The sequence below is a fragment of the Oryctolagus cuniculus genome, chromosome 17 (genome assembly GCF_964237555.1).
Source record: "Oryctolagus cuniculus chromosome 17, mOryCun1.1, whole genome shotgun sequence".
Classification (NCBI taxonomy): Eukaryota; Metazoa; Chordata; class Mammalia; order Lagomorpha; family Leporidae; genus Oryctolagus; species Oryctolagus cuniculus.
Genome location: NC_091448.1, coordinates 37,067,410 through 37,087,978, shown reverse-complemented (window position 1 = coordinate 37,087,978; position 20,569 = coordinate 37,067,410). Strand labels below are relative to the sequence as shown.

At 42.3% G+C, this 20,569-nt stretch overlaps 1 protein-coding gene across 6 annotated transcripts in view; it reads right to left on the bottom strand.

Moving 5' to 3' along the window:
• The window catches only part of USP32 (ubiquitin specific peptidase 32), a 214,867-nt gene that overhangs the window by 57,912 nt on the left and 136,386 nt on the right, over positions 1-20,569 (bottom strand). For all 6 annotated transcript variants that reach the window (XM_051824715.2, XM_070061011.1, XM_070061012.1 and 3 more), the window contains 3 exons: positions 18,494-18,555; positions 7,356-7,458; positions 795-984 (listed from right to left, as the gene is read on the bottom strand). In XM_051824715.2, the coding sequence (XP_051680675.1) occupies positions 795-984; positions 7,356-7,458; positions 18,494-18,555 (355 nt within the window). The remainder of the gene's footprint in view (positions 1-794; positions 985-7,355; positions 7,459-18,493; positions 18,556-20,569) is intronic.

The window sequence follows — 20,569 nt, the reverse complement described above, 5'->3', positions numbered from 1 at the left end:
AAAAAAATCTTGGTGTTAAAGTTAATCAAAGGGCTTCCAGGATGGCTAAATCTTAGTAATGTCAGATAGAGAAAGAGAAGCAGTAGGTTCTACAAAGATCTTTGTAGGGAAAATGCTATCTCTATCCAATTTGCTTCCTCCCTCCATAGAAAAGGATATTAAATCTCAAAGAGGAAATAACAATAGGGTAAAACTGAGGGTCCTGCTACTATTCCAGCAGCACAACAGAAACCAGCTCAACTCAGTAGGGTCACAGAAACCAAAGCGTCTCCTCCGTAAGTGTGGAAATACATGGTTTTAGGTAAATACCAAGAAATACAGAAAACTATTAGAGGCACTATGAATTTTTTGTGTTTTAACAAAATAACCCCCAAATTGTGCTTCCAAATAACCACACAATCTGATGTAAGAGTGCATTTAATCCAACAAAGAAATACTTACGAATAAAAAAAGTACTGGATATGGAAATTTTCATTTTCTTAAAAACTATCCTCCCAAATCTAATGTATAAATACAATCAATTTAATAGCATCATAGATAGATGAGATTGGATTAATGACACCAGTACAAATACTTTGACAATGAGATGTTAATGGAATATAATACAGAAATGAGATTTTCTTTGGAAAGTTAACAATGCATTCAAGAATCTTACAACTGACTGCTTCATTCAAAACTTATTTCTGTGAATGGAAGCTTGATGCCCAATATTCCATCCATAACACCCTCTGCTGAAATGGACTCCCTTAAGAACTACCCATAACCAAACCCCAAGGAAAGGAAGTCATGCTTACCACTGCCAGTGGATTCCGAGGCTTCAGATGCAGTAGAAATATTGTCTGAAAATTTTTCTTCTGTATTCCCATAACTGAGACTGCCTCCAATTCTATCTTCACCCTGTTCCACTGGATGTACTGCTGTTCCAAATGAATATTTTCCTCCATTCATAACAGTTGATGGCTCAATTACAACAGGGTTGGCATCCTAAAATTACAAAATCAGAATAAGTACAATTTAATAATCTGACAACTATGTAGCCTTCAAAAATAAATCCAACAATTATCTATTATTCCTAATCCTATGTTTGGCTATAGCCATTTAAAATATTTTTTAAAAATATTTATTTGAGAGACAGAGTTACAGACAAAGAGAGGGAAAAACACGGAAAAAGAGATCTTCCATTTGCTGGTTCCCAGATGCCCCCTGCGGGCAAGGCTGAGCTAGACTAAAGCCATGAGCCTGGAACTCCATTCAGGTCTCCCACATGGGTGGCAGGGGCCCAAATGCTTGGGGCATCTTATGCTGTCTTCCCAGGAGCAGGGAGCTGGATCGGAAGCAGAGCCATTGGGACCTCAAATGGTGCTCTGGGTACGGGATGCTGGCATTGCAGGCAGCTGCATAACCTGCTGTGCCACAGTGCTGGCTCCATCAAAAAAATCTTAATTTTGAAAGTTTAAGCTCTGTAAGGGGGAAAAGTGTGCCTATAAATAAAATGAGTAAGCTGGACTGGACAAGACTAGGAGGGACTGTGCACCACATAAATAATTTAGATATTATTATGCTGCATGTCTTTTTTGATAAAAAATAATACTTTATTACTACAGATTAAATGGTCGCTGTAGAAAACAGGAAAAACTGAAGAAAATAAATATGAACCAGACTCAATAATTTAGCAATAAATGTGGCTGACATTTTAAATTATTATTTGTTTATTTGAGAAGCACAGGGAGAGAGAGAAATAGAGCTCCTATCCACTGATTTCACTCCCCAAACATCACCAATGGCCTGGGCGAAGCTGAAGCCTAGAGCACAGAACTCGAGTCAGGTCTCCCATGTGGATCAGAAGAATCCAATTACTGGGGCCAACACCGATGCCTCCTGGGATCTGCATCAGGAAGAAGCTGGAGCTAGAGCTGGGCACTGAACCCAGGCATTTTGATACAGGTACACATACCTCAAACACCAGGCTAAATGCTGGGTCCACAGTTTATGTCTTATGATGGAAAAAACATATGTAAATGTAAAAGACAAATGGAATATCATATCCTATAGTCAATGTGAAGGGCACTTTTTTTTTTTTTAAAGATTTATTTATTTTTGTGAAAGGCAGAGGGCAGAGTTAGAGAGAGAGAGAACAAGATTCCTTCTCCTGGTTCACTCCCCAAATGGTTGCGATGGCCAGCTGGTGCCACAGCCAGCAGCTTCTTCCAAATCTCCCACATGGGTGCTGGGACTCAAGCACTTGGGCCACCTTCCACTGCTTTCCCAGACACACTAGAAGGGAGCTGGCATTACAGGCAGCAGTTTAACGCACTAGGCCACAATGCTGGCCCACAGGGCTCTCTTTTAATTAAAGGCAAGGGAATTTCCTCAAAGCTAACTTCTAAAGGATTCACGGACTCACAGCAGTAACTTGGTTTATGGATCAAAGGGGAGAAAACAGCTAATGAATTGCTGATCAATGTCTCCCTATGCTAAAATGAGGGATGCTACAATTGCTTTAAAAGAAAAAAAGCATCAATTATGCTACTGATGTGGTGTGACTTGGAATTTGTCTTTTAAATCTGGTATTTCCTTGAGTTTCAGTTACACTTGATAAGCAGTGCGCTCAAGACCCACATTCACTGACCAGTTTTATCTGCTATAATCTGTGCCAGAGTTCACTGAATGCCACTGAGTTCTTCACCCATAGTATTGCCTATTTCCTCAGATGCCTGTGGGATCTTGTTCCACTGGTTGATCTTGGGGAGGGGGGAGGGGGAGGGGGGAGGGAGAGGGAGGGAAGGAGGGAGAGGGAGAGAGAAGGGGGGAGGGGAGAGAAAGGTAGAGGGAGGGGAGAGGAAGAGGGAAAGGGGGGAGGGAGGGGGGAGGGGAGGGAAGAGGAGGGGGAGGGAGAGGGAGGGAGAGGGAGAGGGGGGAGGGAGAGGGAGAGAGGAGCTACCCTGATCTGAAGCCAGGAGCCAGGAGCTTCTTCCGGGTCTCCCATGTGGGTATAGGGGCCCAAGGACTTGGGCCATTTTCCACTGCTTTCCCAGGCACACTAGCAGGGAGCTGGATCAGAAGTGGAGCAGCCAGGATTCAAACTGGTGCTTATATGAGAGGCCAGCACTGAAGGCCATGGCTTAACCAATTGTGCTACAATGCTGGCCCCATTACTTCAATTTTCTACTTCATTAGTCTGAAAGGCTGGTTTTGGAAAAGCGGCAGGCTGCCTGGATTAATGGAAAAAAGACTAAGGCAAACATTAGGAGACTTGAGCTCTATAGTTCAAGATCAGGTAACAGAGTCATTAATAGAGATTTCAGCAATTAAAAAACTAAACGGAACCCAGAGTCTTCACTTGTAGAGTTACACAGAGGTACATTAAAGTCCTTCCTAGCTCTGATGTTACATGATCACTAAACAGTGAAATCTGTACATGAGTGGTAACAGCCATTCTCCCTTAACTCTGTAACAGGAAGAAAGACAAATATGTAAACTACAATGATGATAGAAAAGAGTTCACCATTCCTCTTCATTTAAATTGATAAGAGATTCTAAATAAAAGAAAAATGCTTAACTTATTAAAGAGGAAAAAGATTGGTAAGAATTCACAAACATGGACTATAAAATACCCCAAGAAAGGATGGCTTATTTTTCCTGTTCTCTTGGTGTCTGGTCTTTCCATTTTGGCATGCAACTCTCTGAAACATATGGTTTTCCCCACAATCAGTAATAACATAATAACCTAATTAGGGCATTTGTTCAAAACAAAACAAAACAAAAAACCAAAGCTAAGTGATGTCTTAGGCAGGAAGATGAAGCCCAGAGCAAAATCAAATATGTTGATATGTTATGATATGTTAAGAACACTATTTTTTTAAACAAGGCACTTGTCAAAGTTGTAATATATAGCAGAAAGAAAAATTTAAAACACAACTGCTGATATTGTTACAACAACCATCATTATTACCTCTAATCTTATATAGGATTTTTATTTGTCAGGCACTAGGCTAAGTGCTTCACATATATTAATGCATTTACTTCCCATTAACAGCCTTATTAAAATAGATATTAATTCCAGTATTCATATGTAGACACTGAATTACAGAAAGGACAACTAATTTGTTCAAGGTCATATAGAAAGTGGCAGGATCAGGACTCCAACATAAGTTCATGTTCACTATGATTATCTAATGTTGGTTTCTCATAGTAATAGTTACTGCTTATTTAATATGTATTCTGTGCAGATGTCGCATTGAATCACTTAACATGTATCAACTCATTTAATCCTCAGACCACCCTATGAGAGAGCTTACTATTATTACTCTCATTTTAAAGACCAGATTGTCAGGGCTGGTGCTGTGGTGTAGCAGGTAAAGCCGCTACCTGCAGTGCTGGCATCCTATATGGGCGCCAGTTCAAGTCCCAGCAGCTCCACTTCTAATCCAGCTCTCTGCTATGGCCTGGAAAAGCAGTAGAAGATGGCCGAAGTCCTTGGGCCCCTATACCTGTGTGGGAGACGCAGAAGAAGCTCCTGGCTTCGGATCGGCACAGCTCTGGCCATTGCAGCCATCTGGGGAGTGAACCAGCAGATGGAAGACCTCTCTCTCTCTGCCTTCCTCTCTGTGTAAGTCTGACTTTAAATAAATAAATAAATAAATCTTAAAAAAAAAAAAAAAAAGAAGCTGGGTGGCAATACTTACAGTTATCAATTAAAAAAATAAGACCAGATTTTCACTTTTAAAAAATATTATTTGTGGAGCAGACATTAAGATTCCAATTGGGATATCCATATTCCCATATCAGAGTGCCTGGGTTGGAGTCTGGCTCCAGCCCCATAGTTCCAGCTTCCCAGTTGTACAGATCTTGGGAGCAACAGGTGCAAAATAATTGGGTTGCTGTTACCCCTGTGGGAGACCTGGATTGAGCTCTTGGCTCCTGGCTTCAGACTGGCCCAGCCTTACCTGTTGCAGGCATTTGGAGTGAACCAGCAGATGCGAGCTCTTTCCCTCTCTTCTTTCTTCCCAACCTCCCTCCCTTTGTCTCTCTTATACTTTATTTAGTAAAGAATGCTTTCCTAATTATTTTTAAAATATTAATTTTATTTATTTGAAAGACAGAGTTATAGAGAGAGGTAGAGACAAAGAGAGAGGTCTTCCATCCGCTAGCCCACTTCCCAGATGGCTGCAACGGTCAGAGCTGCACCAATCCAAAACCAGGAGCCAGGAGCTTCCTCCAGGTCTTGCACATGGGTACAGGGGCCCAAGGACTTGGGCTATCTTATACTGCTTTCCCAGGCCACAGCAGAGAGCTGGATTGGAAGTGGAGCAGCCGGGACTGGAACCGGTGCCCAGATGGGATGCTGGCGCTTCAGGCCAGGGCTTTAACCCACTGTGCCACAGCGCCGGCCCTGAATGCTTTCCTAATTAATACACATCTTCAGAAAAGACTGCTGTTATTCTATTTACATTCCTACCCTACCCACCCGCCATTTTATTAAACAAGTTGCCACAGTTCTCTGCCACCTTCCCCTCCATAGGAACAGATGCTCTTCTGAGGTTTTGTAACAATTAACCTTTATATTAAAGTAGATTTTAGAGTCAGCATTTGTTAGACACACACACTGTATAAGAACATACAATGGGGAGAGGAACATGTAAATGCCTGCCTGTCTACATCTCCATTATTATTCTCCCTTTTTTTTTTTTAAAGATTTACTTATTTATTTGAAAGTCAGAGTTACACAGAGAGAGGCACAGAGAGAGAGAGAGAGAGAGAGACAGAGACAGACACAGACACAGAGACAGACACAGACAGAGACAGACACAGAGAGAGAAAGGTCTTTCATCCGATGGTTCACTTTCCAATTGGTCACAACGGCTGGAGCTGCACAGATCCAAAGCTGGGAGCTAGGAGCCAGGAGCTTCTTCCGGGTCTCCCACATGGGTGCAGGGGTCCAAGCACTTGGGCCATCCTCTACTGCTATCCCAGGCCACAGCAGGGAGCTGGATTAGAAGTGGAGCACCCAGATCTCAAACTGGTGCCTATATAGGATGCTGGCGCTTCAGGCCAGGGGGTTAACCCACTTGCCTAGTGCAGGCCCCTCCCCTAATTCTTTTAATGCAAAAAAGTATCACAGCAAGCAAGAATAACATAGGCATGGTCTTATATTGTCTGTTTACAAGGAATATGTTGTTAATTATAAGACTTAATCACACTCCTACATAAAACAAAAAGTAAAACATTTAACAAAACTACATTATGCTTTGAATCTGTTCTCAGTCATAGATTAATAACCACTCATTCTAAGGCCAAACTAAGAATTTAAAGAGCAAAAAGTCTTTCAAAATAAAGACTGATGTTTTTACCACCAATGTTCTCCTCTTCTACCTATACTCAGCATCATTATTTACCTACAGGTTCCTTGAAGTTGTTTATCTACTTTTATTCCTTCAGAAAAACTAAACTCCATGCTTCCCAATTACTGTATTTTTACAAGTGAAAACACACTATTAAACTCTGCAAAAGAGAAAAGTAACAAGGAAGCATGGTGATAAAGTAAAACATCTAATATCAACATTCTGATACGAAGTGATAGAAAAGAATACAGAAAAAAATATGAATCAAATTATTAGATTTTTGGCACTCAAAATTTGTTGGCAAATGACAACAAGCTCATCAACAAGTCAACTGTGCAGTGACTCTCAAGAAGGAAACACTCGATTCCTGGCATTACTTTCAGTTTTCTAATTCTGCAAAGAAAATTCCACATTTTAAATAAGACTCCATAATATTTAAGAAAGGGAATTTTTTCAATTCTTTCTTTGGAACAATGGCAAACTGTCTATTAGAAATTCTGAGTTCTCACATTAGTTCTAATACTAGTTTTCTTGTATAGGAGACTGACACTTCTTATGCAAGGGCCTCCAACTTTTTGATGGAAAAGGTAAACTGCTTTGAGAGAACACAGGCTTTAAAGCCAGTCCTTAGCTGTGACCCTAGATCTTCCACATGAAACGAAATATTCAGGATACTGTTTCTCTCAGTAACAGGTCCCTCACAGGAAAAACAGGTGTAATATCACCTTCCTCACAGGGATGCTGACAGAATTAAATGAGATGTGAGGGGTATGACATATACAGGCACCTCCATGCCCAATATGACCTTTGTCACAGTGCTGTTGCAAGGGAAGAATCTTACACGGAAGTGTAAGCACAGAGCCTAGTCCATGGCAAGTACAATATACAAATTCCCTTCCTTTCCCTTCAAATCTGTATCTATACTGCACTATTTTATTATTGGCTACTACTTGCACAAAGCCTGATGGGGATCAAAATCGTATGAAATAATAGATAAACAGGAATGGAACTCACGTATTTGACATATTCTTTCCACTGCTGCCACCACTGCATAGAGATGATAAACCAATTGTGTCCTGGCTGCAGACCGTACCTGCTCTCTCGTTCTAACCATCCTCTGTATACACACACACACAAAATAAATAAATAAAAATCCATGCATCAAATGATGTTGTACAAAACACATGACAACATCTACAAATAACATTAGAAGTTTTACAAAGGAATAAAACATGAAACATGTCGATATACTCAGGAGATTGCCATATTGATAAGCCAATTTCAAGATTACTATCAAGCATCTTACCGATGTCAACCGTCACCATAATCCAGTTTTAGATCATTTAGAATACATCAGTTACCGCAGAGAGATCTGCTGTACCCATTTTTAGTCCGTCCCTGTTACCACCCTCAACCTTCAGAAACAACTCATCTATTTCTTCTCACTGATTTGCGTTTTCTAAACTATTCAGATCCATGGAATGATATGAAGCATGGTGTTTTACATCGGCCTTTTTTATTTTGCATGTTTGTGGGGGACACTTATGTTGTAGCATCTATCAGTAGTTTGTGCTTTATCACTGGCCAATGTCCCACTCTACATATGTACCACATTTTGTTTGTCCAGACAACAGGCTAATGAACATTTACAACTGGTAAACTAATGCCTGAAGTGGCTGCACAATTTAAAATTCATATAGTGATGTATGAGTGCTTTTTACAACAGTCTTTTTATTTCTTTTTAAAAAGATTTTATTTATTTATTTGAGAGGTAGAGTAACAGACAGTGAGAGGAAAATACAGAAAGGTCTTCCATCTGCTGGTTCACTCCCTAAATGGCCACAACGGGTGGACCTGAGCTGATCCAAAGCCAGGAGCCGGGAGCTTCTTCCATGCAGGGACACAAGCACTTGGATCATCTACTGTTTTCCCAGGCTGTGGCAGAGAGCTGGATTGGAAGTGGAGCAGCCGGGACTAGAACCAGTGCTCATATGAGATGTTGGTGCTGCAGGCAGAGGATTAACCTACTGTGCCACAGTCCTGGTCCCTACAACACAATCTTGCCACAATTATACTGTCAGTCTGTCCTATTACCATTTTAGTAAGTGTGAAGTACTGTCCAACTGTGATTTTTTTTTTTTTTTTTTTGACAGGCAGAGTGGATAGTGTGAGAGAGAGAGAGACAGAGAGAAAGGCCTTCCTTTTGCCGTTGGATCACCCTCCAATAGCCGCTGCTGCCGGCATGCTGCGGCCGGCGCATCACGCTGATCCAAAGCCAGGAGCTAGGTGCTTCTCCTGGCGCTGATCCAAAGCCAGGAGCCGGGTGCTTCCTCCTGGTCTCCCATGCGGGTGCAGGGACCCAAGTACTTGGGCCATCCTCCACTGCGCTCCTGGGCCACAGTAGAGAGCTGGACTGGAAGAGGAGCAACTGGGACTAGTACCTGGTGCCCCAACTGGGACCAGAACCCAGGATGCCAGTGCCGCAGGCGGAGGATTAGCCTATTGAGCCACGGCACCGGCCCTCAAACATTTTCATACATCTCAATCAAAACCATCTATTAAATAATTATTCCAAATTACACATTTCCCCCAGCCCATGACTCCTACCTACCTTCATGGTATACCTATTCTGGACACTGCAAATAAATTTAATAATGTGAAGCTGCATTGTGGCATAGTGGATAGAGCTGCTGCCTGTGATGCTGGCATCCCACATGGGTTCTGGTTTGAGTCCTGGGTGTTCCACTTCTGATCTAGCTCCCTGTTAACGCACCCGGGTAAGCCGCAGAAGATGGCCCAAGTGCTTGGGCTTCTGTACCCACATGGAAAACCCAAAGGAGACTCCTGGATCCTGGTTTAAGCATGACTCAGTCCTGGGCCAATGTGGCTGGTTGGGGAGTAAACCAGTGGATGCAAGATCTCTCTGTCCCTCCCTTGCCTCTGCTGTAATTCTGCCTTTCAAATAAATAAAAAATCATAAAAAAGTTAAAATCATCAATAATCCCCCCCCCCAAAATGTAATAATGTACATGTGACATTTATTTATTTGTTATCTGAAAGGCAGAGTGACAGAGAGGGAGAGACAGAGGGTTTACTCCCCAAACAGCTGCCAACATTCAGGGCTAGGCCAGGCCAAAGCCAGGAGCCAGGGACTCCACTCTGCCACATGAGTGGAAGGGTCCCAAGCACTTGGGCTACCATCTGCTGCTTCCCAGGTACATAAGTAGGCAGCTAGATCAGAAGTGGAGTGGTCAGGACTCAAACCAGCACTCCAATATGGGATGTTGACATTCCATTTGGCAGTTTAAACTGCTACACCACAATGCTGGCCCCAACACAGAACCTTTTATATCTGGTTTCTTTTACTTAGCATGCTTGTGAGTTTTATCTAGGTTGTAGCATATATTGGTACTTTGTTCATTTTTTAAAAAATAATTGTTAGAAATAAAAATTTAGTATTTGCAGGGCCAGTAGTAGACAATATTTTAAAAGAGCTATTTATTTATTTAAGAGGCAGAGAGACACAGAGAAAGAGAGAGAGAGCACGAGCTCCTATCCACTAACTTACTCCTCAGATGCTTCCAATGGCTAAGGGGCTACAGACAGAAGCCAGGGATTCAATCTAGGTCTCTCGAATAGATGGCAGGAACCCAATTACTTGAGCTGTCACTGCTGCCTCTCAGAGTTCATATCAGGAGAAAGCTGGAATTGGCAGCCAGCATCAGAAGTCAAATCCAGGCTTCCTATGTGGGATGTGGACCATATCCTAATTAGCATTTTAACCACTAATCAAATGGCTGTTCCTTCATTCCTTCCTCTGGATAAATATTCCATGGCCTGTGTGCACCATGGCTTATTTATTCATTCACCCACTGATGATCATGCAGACTGTTTCCAATTTTGGCTATTGTGAATAAGTGGTGCTATGAACACTGCATACAAGTATTTACCTGTTTTGAAATCTTTCGGTTATGTACCTAGAAGTGGAATTGATGGTTGATGTGGTAATTCTTCTTCTTTTTTTTTTTTTTTAATATTTTTACTTTTTATCAGAAAGGCAGAGGCAGAGGCAGAGGCAGAGGCAGAGAGAGAGAGAGAGAGAGAGAGAGAGAGGTCTTCATCTGCTGGTTCACTCCCCAAATGGCCAAAATGGCAGGAGCTGGGCCTTTATCTGAAGCCAGGAGCCAGTAGCTTCTTCTGGATCTCCCATTAGGGTGCAGGGGCCCAAGGACTTGGACCATCATCCACTCCTCTCCCAGGCCAGAGCAGAGAGCTGGATTGGAAGTCAAACAGCTAGGACTCGAACCAGCACCCATATGGGATGCTGGCACTGAAGGTGGCAGCTTTATCTGCTAGACCACAGTGCTGGCTCGATGTGGAAATTCTGTGTTGAGTAACTATCAAACTCTTTCCTGGAGTGTCTGCACCATTTGACATTTCTATTAGCAACACAGGAGAGATAAGGTTAACTCTGGAAAACAGACTCCCCTCTTCAGGCACATGAGTGTCTTTCCTAATTCATTTCTTTGTAAAGTATAATATTCTCTCTTATATGTGGTTTGTTAAGTCTCTTTCATTTAATTTGTTCAGCTAGTATTTTGACAGAGATTTTCAAGAAGGGTAAAACTGCACAGGTGATAGAAATCAAGACTGTCTGCAGAATGGCTCTGTGCTGGGGCATCCCTTCAATGCTTGTCCAGGCTGCCTCAACCTCTCCTTTCTGCATGTCCTTAGTCTAGCCATTAGCCAGAAGTAAAAGCTTTAGGGTCTTGTCAGGTCTTTTCTGAGTGTGTATCTTGCTCTAGGCATGTGCAAGACACTAAATCTCTTAGTATACAAGTGTGCTTCCGAGTGCTAATTTCCCAAGGAAATCTCTTAGCTTTCCCTCCCAGACTTCCAGAACTCTTTTTATGCCTCTATACATTATCTTTTGTACTAAGAAGCTACAGGTTGTTCATTTGCCTTATAGTATTTTTGAGGAATGTATCTGCTTTTCTAGCCTGAGTTAAGTATAGCAGAGACAATCACTTTGTGACAGATCTTAGGACAGCCCCAGACTGGTTAGCACACAAACTCTTTATGAACATGTGGAAACAAGGGACCAGGGCTCAGACTGGCGATCTGGGCTCCATCTTCCAGACTACCACTGAGCTAGGCAAGAACAACTATAAATGTCACACTGAGCTTAATTTTTTTTTAAATTAGCATTTGCTTGGTTGCTGTAAAGCTTTCTCTTCAAGAGTTCCAACAAAAATGTGCTGTGCTTCTCAGTTTCATTTGAGATGTGCTCTTATAGTTACCTACTACACAATTTTCACTGAGTCATTTCTCTGTGCTTTTAATTTGCCTTCCCTGGAGATGCAGCTGGGCCTTTTTTTTTTTTTTTTTTTTTTTTTTTTGACAGGCAGAGTGGACAGTGAGAGAGAGACAGAGAGAAAGGTCTTCCTTTGCCGTTGGTTCACTCTCCAATGGCCGCTGCCACACTGATATGAAGCTAGGAGCCAGGTGCTTCTCCTGGTCTCCCATGCGGGTGCAGGGCCCAAGCACTTGGGCTATCCTCCACTGCCTTCCCAGGTCACAGCAGAGAGCTGGCCTGGAAGAGGGGCAACCAGGACAGAATCCAACGCCAACCGGGACTAGAACCTGGTGTGCCGGCGCCGCAAGGCGGAGGATTAGCCTATTGAGCCGCGGTGCCGGCCGCTGGGCCTCTTTTCACACTCTTATTACTCATTCAGATATGCTGAATGAGATGTCTATTCAGTTGTTTTGCTTATTTTAAGTTAGATTTTTAGTTTCTAAGTATGTTAAGCTTTTTTATAAATTCCTTGAAATAAGTCCTTTAATACATGATTTGCAAATATTTTCTTTTTCTTTTTTTTTTTTTGACAGGCAGAGTTAGACAGTAAGAGATAGAAAGGTCTTCCTTTTTCCGTTGGTTCACCCCCCAAATGGCCGCCACGGCCGCGTGCTGTGGCTGGTGCGCTGCGCCGATCTGAAGGCAGGAGCCAGGTGCTTCCTCCTGGTCTCCCATTGGGTGCAGGGCCCAAGCACTTGGGCCATCATCCACTGCGCTCCCAGGCCACAGCAGAGAGCTGGACTGGAAGAGGAGCAACCGGGACAGAATCCGGCGCCCAACCGGGACTAGAACCCGGTGTGCCGGCACCGCAGGTGGAGGACTAGCCTATTGAGCCACGGCGCTGGCCCATTTGGGGTACATTTTTGAGCATAATGTGGGTAATGGTCTAAATGGATCTGTTTGCATGTAGATATCCAATTATCACTGCAATATTTTTTGAAAAGGATATACTTTATTCAATTTTCTTGGTATCTTAGTAGAAAATAAATCAACTAATAACACAAGGATTCCCTTCTGAACTGTCACTTAAGTTTGATTGTTCCATATGCCCTTATATCAGTACTTGATTAAAATGTAAGCTTATGGCAAATTTTGAAACCAGAGAAGTGTAAGCCTTAAGTTTTCTATTCTTTCTATTCTTCAAAATTGTTTAGGCTTGGGATTAGCATTGTGGCATAGCGGGTAAAGCCACCACTTGTGATGCTGGCATCCCACATGGGCAATGGTTCGAACCTCGGCCGCTCCACTTGGAATCCAGTCCTTGCTAATGGCCTGGGAAAAGCAGTGGAAGGTGGCCCAAATGCTTGGGCCTCTGCTAAATACGTGGGAGAACTAGATGATGCTCCTGGCTCCTGGCATTGGCTTGGTCCGGCCCTAGCTGCTGTGCCCATCTGGGGAGTGAACCAGCAGATGGAAGATCTCTCTCTGATTTTCATATAATCACATAATTTTCACATAATCAAATAAATTCTGTTGTTTTTTTTTTTTAAAGAATCTAGCCTACAATTTTGGCCTTTAAATTCATTTACATATTTATTTGTTTGAGAGGCAGGAGCCAAAGCTGGGAACTGATATCCTAGAACATAATACAAGTCTCCCACATGGGTGGCTGGAACTCAATTGCTTGAGTCAATTGTCTTTGAGGGCTGTCATTGAATGAGAGTATAATCCATTTATATCTAAGTTAATTACTTACATGGATTTATGACTATCATTTTAGTTGCTTTCTGTTTATTTCAAATCTCCTAATTTGTTACTATATTCCTCTATTTCTTTTTCTCATCATTATGTGATATATATTGTTTTGCTAGATAATTCAGTCAGTTTAAGTCTGCTTCCAGCCACTTTAAGTGAATTTTTTTAAAAGATTCATTTGTTGGCTGGTGCCGCGGCTCACTAGGCTAATCCTCCGTCTACGGCGTCAGCACTCTGGGTTCTAGTCCTGGTCTGGGCGCCGGATTCTGTCCCAGTTGCCCCTCTTCCAGTCCAGCTTTCTGCTGTGACCTGGGAAGGCAGTGGAGGATGGCCCAAGTGCTTGGGTCCTGCACTCGCATGGGAGACCATGAGGAAGCACCTGGCTCCTAGCTCCTGGCTTCGGTTTGGCACAGCGCACTGGCCGTGGCGGCCATTTGGGGGGTGAACCAATGGAAGGAAGACCTCTCTCTCTCTCTCTCTAACTCTGCCTGTCAAATGAAAACAAAAAGATCTTTTTGTTTATTTGACAGGCAGAGTTGCAGAGAGAGACAGAGAGAGACAGAGAGACACAGAGAGAGAGAGAGAGAGAGAGAGGGAGAGAGAAAGAGAGATATCTTCCATTTGCTGGTTCACACTCCCCAGATGGCTGCAATGGCCAGAGCTGGACAGGTCCAAAGCCAAGAACGCTTCTTACTGGTCTCCCACGTGGATGTAGGGGCCCAAGTATTTGGGCCATCTTCCACTGCTTTCCCAGGTCATTAGCAGAGAACTGGACTGGAAATGGAGCATCTGGGTCTTGAACCAATGCCCATATGGGATGCCAGGGCCTGAGGTGGAGGCTTAACCTACCATGTCATGGCATTGGCCACCAAGTGAAATTTTTTTTTACTTTTAAAAAAGGATGTACTTATTTATTTGAAAGGCAGAGGGATAGCGAGAACGTGATAGAAAAAGAGCGCTTCCATTCATTGGTTCACTTCTTAAATGGACAGAATGGTTGGGGCTGGATCAGGTCAAACCCAGACACCCAGGACTCCATCTTGGTCTCCCACATGGGTGGCAGGGGCCCAAGTACTTAGGTCATCTTCCACTGCTCTCCCAGGCACATTAGCAAGGGGATGAATTGGAAGCAGAGTGGTAAGAACTCGAACCAGCACTCTGGTGGGGATGTTGGTGTTGCAGGTGGTGGCTTAATCCGCTAGGTCACAATGCTGCCGCCCTCCCCTCTGATTTTTTTGTACTTAGGTAGTTTAGAAATCATTGGAGATTATTTGGTACCCTTTTTAAGATGCACTGAAGTCTTTGTACGGTAAGTCCAACATTTGGGTCTACCTCAGAGATAGTTTCCCTATTAACTGGTTTTGGTTTTTTCTCTGTATATGGGTCAGAATTTCAGGTTCATTCCATGAATCATAATATTTTCTTGCATAAAATTGGACACATTTGAGTTTATGATATACTTCAGCAACTCTGGATTCTAATACTCCTGTGTTTTTGTTTTTGTTGTTGTTAACTTCCTGGACTAATTCTGTACAGTGTATCTCTCTCCAAGCATGGTATCTTGCAGTAGGAGGCTGCTCAGTTTCTTGGTTTCTTTTTTCTTTTCTTTTTTTTTTTTTCATTTTTATTTATTTGAAAGGAAGAGAGGCAGAGATAGATGGGAAGGCATTTTCTAACCACCAGTTCTCTCCCTGAAAGCCTGCAACAGACGGGGCTGAACCAAGCCAAAGCCAAGTGACTGGAACTCAATCAGATTTTCCACATGAGCTGCATGGACTCAACTACATAAGCCAATATCTGCCGCTTCCAAGGGTGCATATTAGCAGGAAGCTGGAATCAGGAGCAGAGCTGGGACCGGAATCCAGGCACTTCGATGTGGGCATCCCAACTGACATCTTAACCATCATGCCAAATACTTACCTATTTTTTTGTTTTAATATATTTTTATTTTTATTTTTAAACCTAGGTTTCTTGAACATGAGTATAATTTACTGATCAGCCAATGACTGCCAAGGTTGTGCACAAACACCTAGAGCCAGTAACACTTCTAACCTTTCATGAGGGCTGATCTGTGGATAGTTTTAGGAATACACTCCAAGTTCAAGGAGCTATAAATCTTTCCAGACTTTTGCTTTCTGAAAGCCTTCACATTTCAGTGAAGAACAGATAGCTAAGGCCAACTTCAGTACTTCCTGAGTTTTGTACATGCAAAGCAGCGCTACAGATCATTACTCGTCCCCTTCATCCCTGATAGACACCTGACTGATCTGCTTGTTGCTTCCCGTAACTAGTATCTCAACTCATGCTGCTGCTCTCAAGCCTTTCCTCATCATTTGCCATCATGACCTTACTTTTTCCAATAACCTTGTGCAGGCCTCTATCCCTGCTCCAGTCAAAATCAAGTGAATCCTTCTGGCCTGCGCTGGTAGAACTTTGCTGGACAGGTGGGAACAAAACAACCCCAGGGATAAACTGCCATATACTTCAGTGTACTTATCAAGGGCTGGTAGTTGGGGGCCAATGCTGTGGTGCAGTGGGTAAAGCTGCATCTGTAGTGCCGACATCCCATATGGGCACTGTTCTGAGTTTTGGCTGCTCCACTTCCAACCCAGCTCCCCACTAATGTGTCTGGGAAAGCAGCAGAGGATGGCCCAAGTGCTTGGGCTCCTGCACCCACATGGGAAAACCAGAAGAAGCTCCTGGCTGCTGGCTTCAGATGGGCCCAACGCTGGCCATTGTGGCCATTTGGGCACATTGTGGCAGATGGAAGATCTCTCTCTTATCTCTCCCTCTCTTTCTCTGTGACTCTGCCTTTCAAATAAATAAATAATTTTTTTTAAAAAAAGGTTACTGGTTTTTCTTGAATAAATGCTTCTCAATTTACTATACCCAACTGGCCTTTTTTTTCAGAGTCTTGAAATGGTTTTTATTGTCCAGTTTTATAGTTGTTTTGGGCAGACAGGATTTGCTGAGCTCTTCAGTCACTCCAGAAATCATGATACTTGTTCTCCAAAACAGTGTAGTGACTTTGAAGTTAGAAACAACTATTTCACCTGACAGCATATGCATCAACCAGCCAAGCAGATTTTTTTAAGTAAAACATAGAGGTAAAACAAAAGAAAACTTAAAAAACAAAAACCTCAAAAATGAAACAAACAGATTATAACCAATGACTTTAAATTCATATATATTAAAAAATAAAAGATTACAAAAAGCAAGGTATAGTTGGTGTTTTTAATAAAAAAGATCCCAGAATTATTTTTGTCATTTCCATGCCGTTTCAGGCAAATATCTTAATTTTTCTGAATCTCAGTTCTTTTAAAAAATGGATGACACTAAATTCAAGCAGCTATTCTGAGGACTAGATGAAATGATGCAAGTGGAAGAACTTTACAAAGAATAAACTTCTATAAAAACAGAAGATTTTGTCAGCATTACTTTTTTGAAATAAGGATGCAATGAAGAGCTGGAAAATAAGCCAAGAAATGTAAGTACTGACTAAATAGCATTCATTCTCTCTATGCTAAGTTATAGTAACTTCAGAATATCTTATTACATCGTGGAATTATATTTGTTATAAGGAAAAAAGTCACTGTAAGAATGTAAAAGACTTTAAGTGTTTTCTTATAGTATCTCCTTTATCAACATATTTTAAAATGTTATTTTACATAACACAAAAATTAGAGAAAACCAAGACAACATTGTCAAGAACACATTAAAACTATGAAGAGGCTATCTTCTGAATATGAAAATTAAAAAGGCTACATGACACTATAGTTTTTAATGATAGTAATATTTTAACAAAGAAAGTCTGCTTAATCTTCTTTAAGAAATAACCACTTCAAAACTTGGATAATATACATCAACTAATCCAAGTCCTTTAAAAATCATTTACTTATTTTCACTTATTTAAAAGGCAGAGAGTCAGAGACAGACATCTTCTACCTGCTGATTTACTCTCCGAACGCCTGTAACCAGCTGGACCTGCGTGGAGCTAGGAGCCCAGAACTCATTTCAGGTCTCATATGTGAGCAGTAGGAACTAAATTACTTGAGCCATCACCTGCTGCTTTGGAGGGTGCCCATTGGCAGGAAATTGGAATAGGAAGTGGAGCATGGACTTGAACCCAGGCACTAAGAGGGGAAGCAGCTTAATAACTGTGCTAACTCCCTACCCACCTACCTTTCAACTAACCTAAACCTTAATTGGCATTGGTGAATACATAATCCTGTTCTCAGGTATGCCAACCAACTGTATTTCAGAAAACTGCCTTCTACCTAGAAGTCCCAACCCAAAGAAACTACTGAAGAATTTTATGTGCAATACTTTTAAGAAGAAATTAAATGACAAGGAACATACATATGAGAGTTTATTCACACAAATGCGTAGTACAATGGTAACACCACAAGGCAATGAAAAATACTCAAGGTACTAAAAATTAAACAGCTATACCTTGGATAGGCATTTTTATATTACCAAGATTTTCACTGAGAGTAATTTATCCTAAGTAAATCCATAAGCAAAAGCATTTTAGACTATTACAAAATTGTTCCAATATGCTTAAAGAAAAATAGGGAAAACAGAAGATGATTAGGGTTACCAGTCAATTACTTAAAGGCTTTTTACTGATCAAAATATCACATTATATGACCTGAAGTGAAAGCAGAAGCAGGAAATCAAATGATAGTTCAGAATATTCCTATTTATGGGAAAGTTTTACAAAACACCCTGTGGGCATAATTATAAGTGGGTGTATGAATATAAAACTGGTCCATAGCAATTATCTGCAAATACAGAAATTATGAACTTTTTTTGCTTAGCTCTATTTTCTATTTTTATTGTTTTTACAATAAACATGAGTGACTTTTATACCAAGATAAATGGCTTCCTATTCTTATAAAATATTTTTATTTCAGAAATTAAACTTGGTATTCTGTGTAATTCCAAATTAATCCTGTTCCTTGGCTAGGAAGGTATTTTTAACGTTTCACTAGGATTACTTTAAAATGGGACATGCTACTGTTTAGTTATAAATATAATTCAGGTTGTTAGAAATTACAACTATTTAATGAAAAACACATATTGAAAGCACAAAATTTACCTAATAATTTGTCCTTCTTCTTCTGGAGTAGCTGGTCTTAAACCAAGAACTATGTGACAAACCTAGGGAACAAAATCATAAATCAAACTTTATTGACTACTGCCAACGTTTAGACTGCATAATATTTCACATTCTTGTGATGAGTTCCATTAAAAACATTTTTACTTATTTATTTGAAAGGAAGAGTGATAGAGAGCCAGAGATGAGTGAGCAAGAGAGAGAGAGAGAGAGGTCTTCAAATCTCTGTTTTGTGTCCCAAATGGCTGCATCGGCCAGGGGTGCGCCAGGCCCAAGGCCAGGATCTAGGAACTTCAAGATGTGGATCTCCCACGTGGATGGCAGAGGCCCAAGCACAAGGGCCATCTTCTGCTTTCCCAGGCATATTAGCAGGGAGCTGTATCAGAAGTGGAGCAGCCAGGACTCTAACCTGAGTGGGATGCTGGCGTCACAGGCTGAGGCTTAATTTCCCCAGGTTGGGACTCAAAGCATCCAAGTGATGGCTTAACTCACTGCACCACAATTGATGAATTACTGATGATTCACCTAGGCAAAAATTTAACTTCAGGTATTTGTGTGGTTTAGAAAAGCATTTTTTTTTTTTTATTTGAAAGGCAGAGAGAAAGGGAGATAGGTATCTTCCATCTGCTGGCTTATTCCCCAAATTCTCACAACTGAAACTGGACCAGACCAAAGCCAGGAGCTCATGGAACCCAGCTCTACCACACAGGTGGTAGGGGACCAAGTATTTGAGTCATCACTTATTACCTCCAAGGGTGTGCATCAGCAGGAAGCTGGAATCAAAAGTGAACCTCAAGGAGTGGCACTATGGTACACTGTGGGCTAAGTTGCTGCCTGCAATGCTGGCGTCCCATATGGGTGCCAGTTTGAGTTCCACTGTTTCACTTTTTTTTTTTTTTTTTGACAGGCAGAGAGGACAGTGAGAGAGAGAGAGACAGAGAGAAAGGTCTTCCTTTTGCCGTTGGTTCACCCTCCAATGGCCGCCACGGCCGGTGCGCTGCGGCCGGCGCATCGCGCTGATCTGAAGCCAGGAGCCAGGTGCTTCTCCTGGTCTCCCATGCGGGTGCAGGGCCCAAGCACTTGGGCCATCCTCCACTGCACTCCCGAGCCACAGCAGAGAGCAGAGAGCTGGCCTGGAAGAGGGGCAACCGGGACAGAATCCGGCGCCCCGGCGCCGCTAGGTGGAGGATTAGCCTAGTGAGCCGCGGCGCCGGCACACTGTTTCACTTCTAATCCAGCACCCTGCTTCCTCTTCTATCTTCAGGGTTAGCAAAGACGCACCTTTGAGTTAATTCTTCCAACACTCTCTCCTCTTCCCTTTTCTCCTTCTCCTCTGATGATGGTTGGGAAAGGTTCTCCACTTTCACTGAGCCAGAGATCACACTCAGCCCCAGGCTAACTTTTCTGTCTCTTGAGTTCTTAACCCGATATGGATGCAAAGTTCTTTTTGTTATGCAAGAAGACACACTCACTGGTTCTGGGGGTCAGGATCTGAATATCTTGGGGGAGGTGTGGCATTATTCTCTCTACTTCTTTCCTTAACATTTGATATTTTTTGACAAATGCACAAGAGAGAAGACTCTGATGATGTTTCCATGCTTGAGATGGTACTTTGGGACAGTTTTCAGGATAGTTTTATTGTCACCTGTATTTGCTAGTTTTTTTATGTGTGTGAAGTGATAAGGTTTTTTTTTTTTTTTAAGATTTATTTATTTATTTGAAATTCAGAGTTACATGGAGAGAAGAGAGGCGGAGAGGCGGAGAGGCGGAGAGGCGGAGAGGCGGAGAGGCGGAGAGGCGGAGAGGCGGAGAGGGAGAGGGAGAGGGAGAGGGAGAGGGAGAGGGAGAGGGAGAGGGAGAGGGAGAGGGAGAGGGAGAGGGAGAGGGAGAGAGAGGTCTTTCATCCTCCAATTCACTCTCCAATTGGCTGCAATGGCCAGAGCTGCACCAATCCGAAGCCAGGAGCCAGGAGCTTCTTCCAGGCCTCTGACACAGGTGCAGGGGCCCAAGGACTTGGGCCATCTTGTACTGCTTTCCCAGGTCATAGCAGAGAGCTGG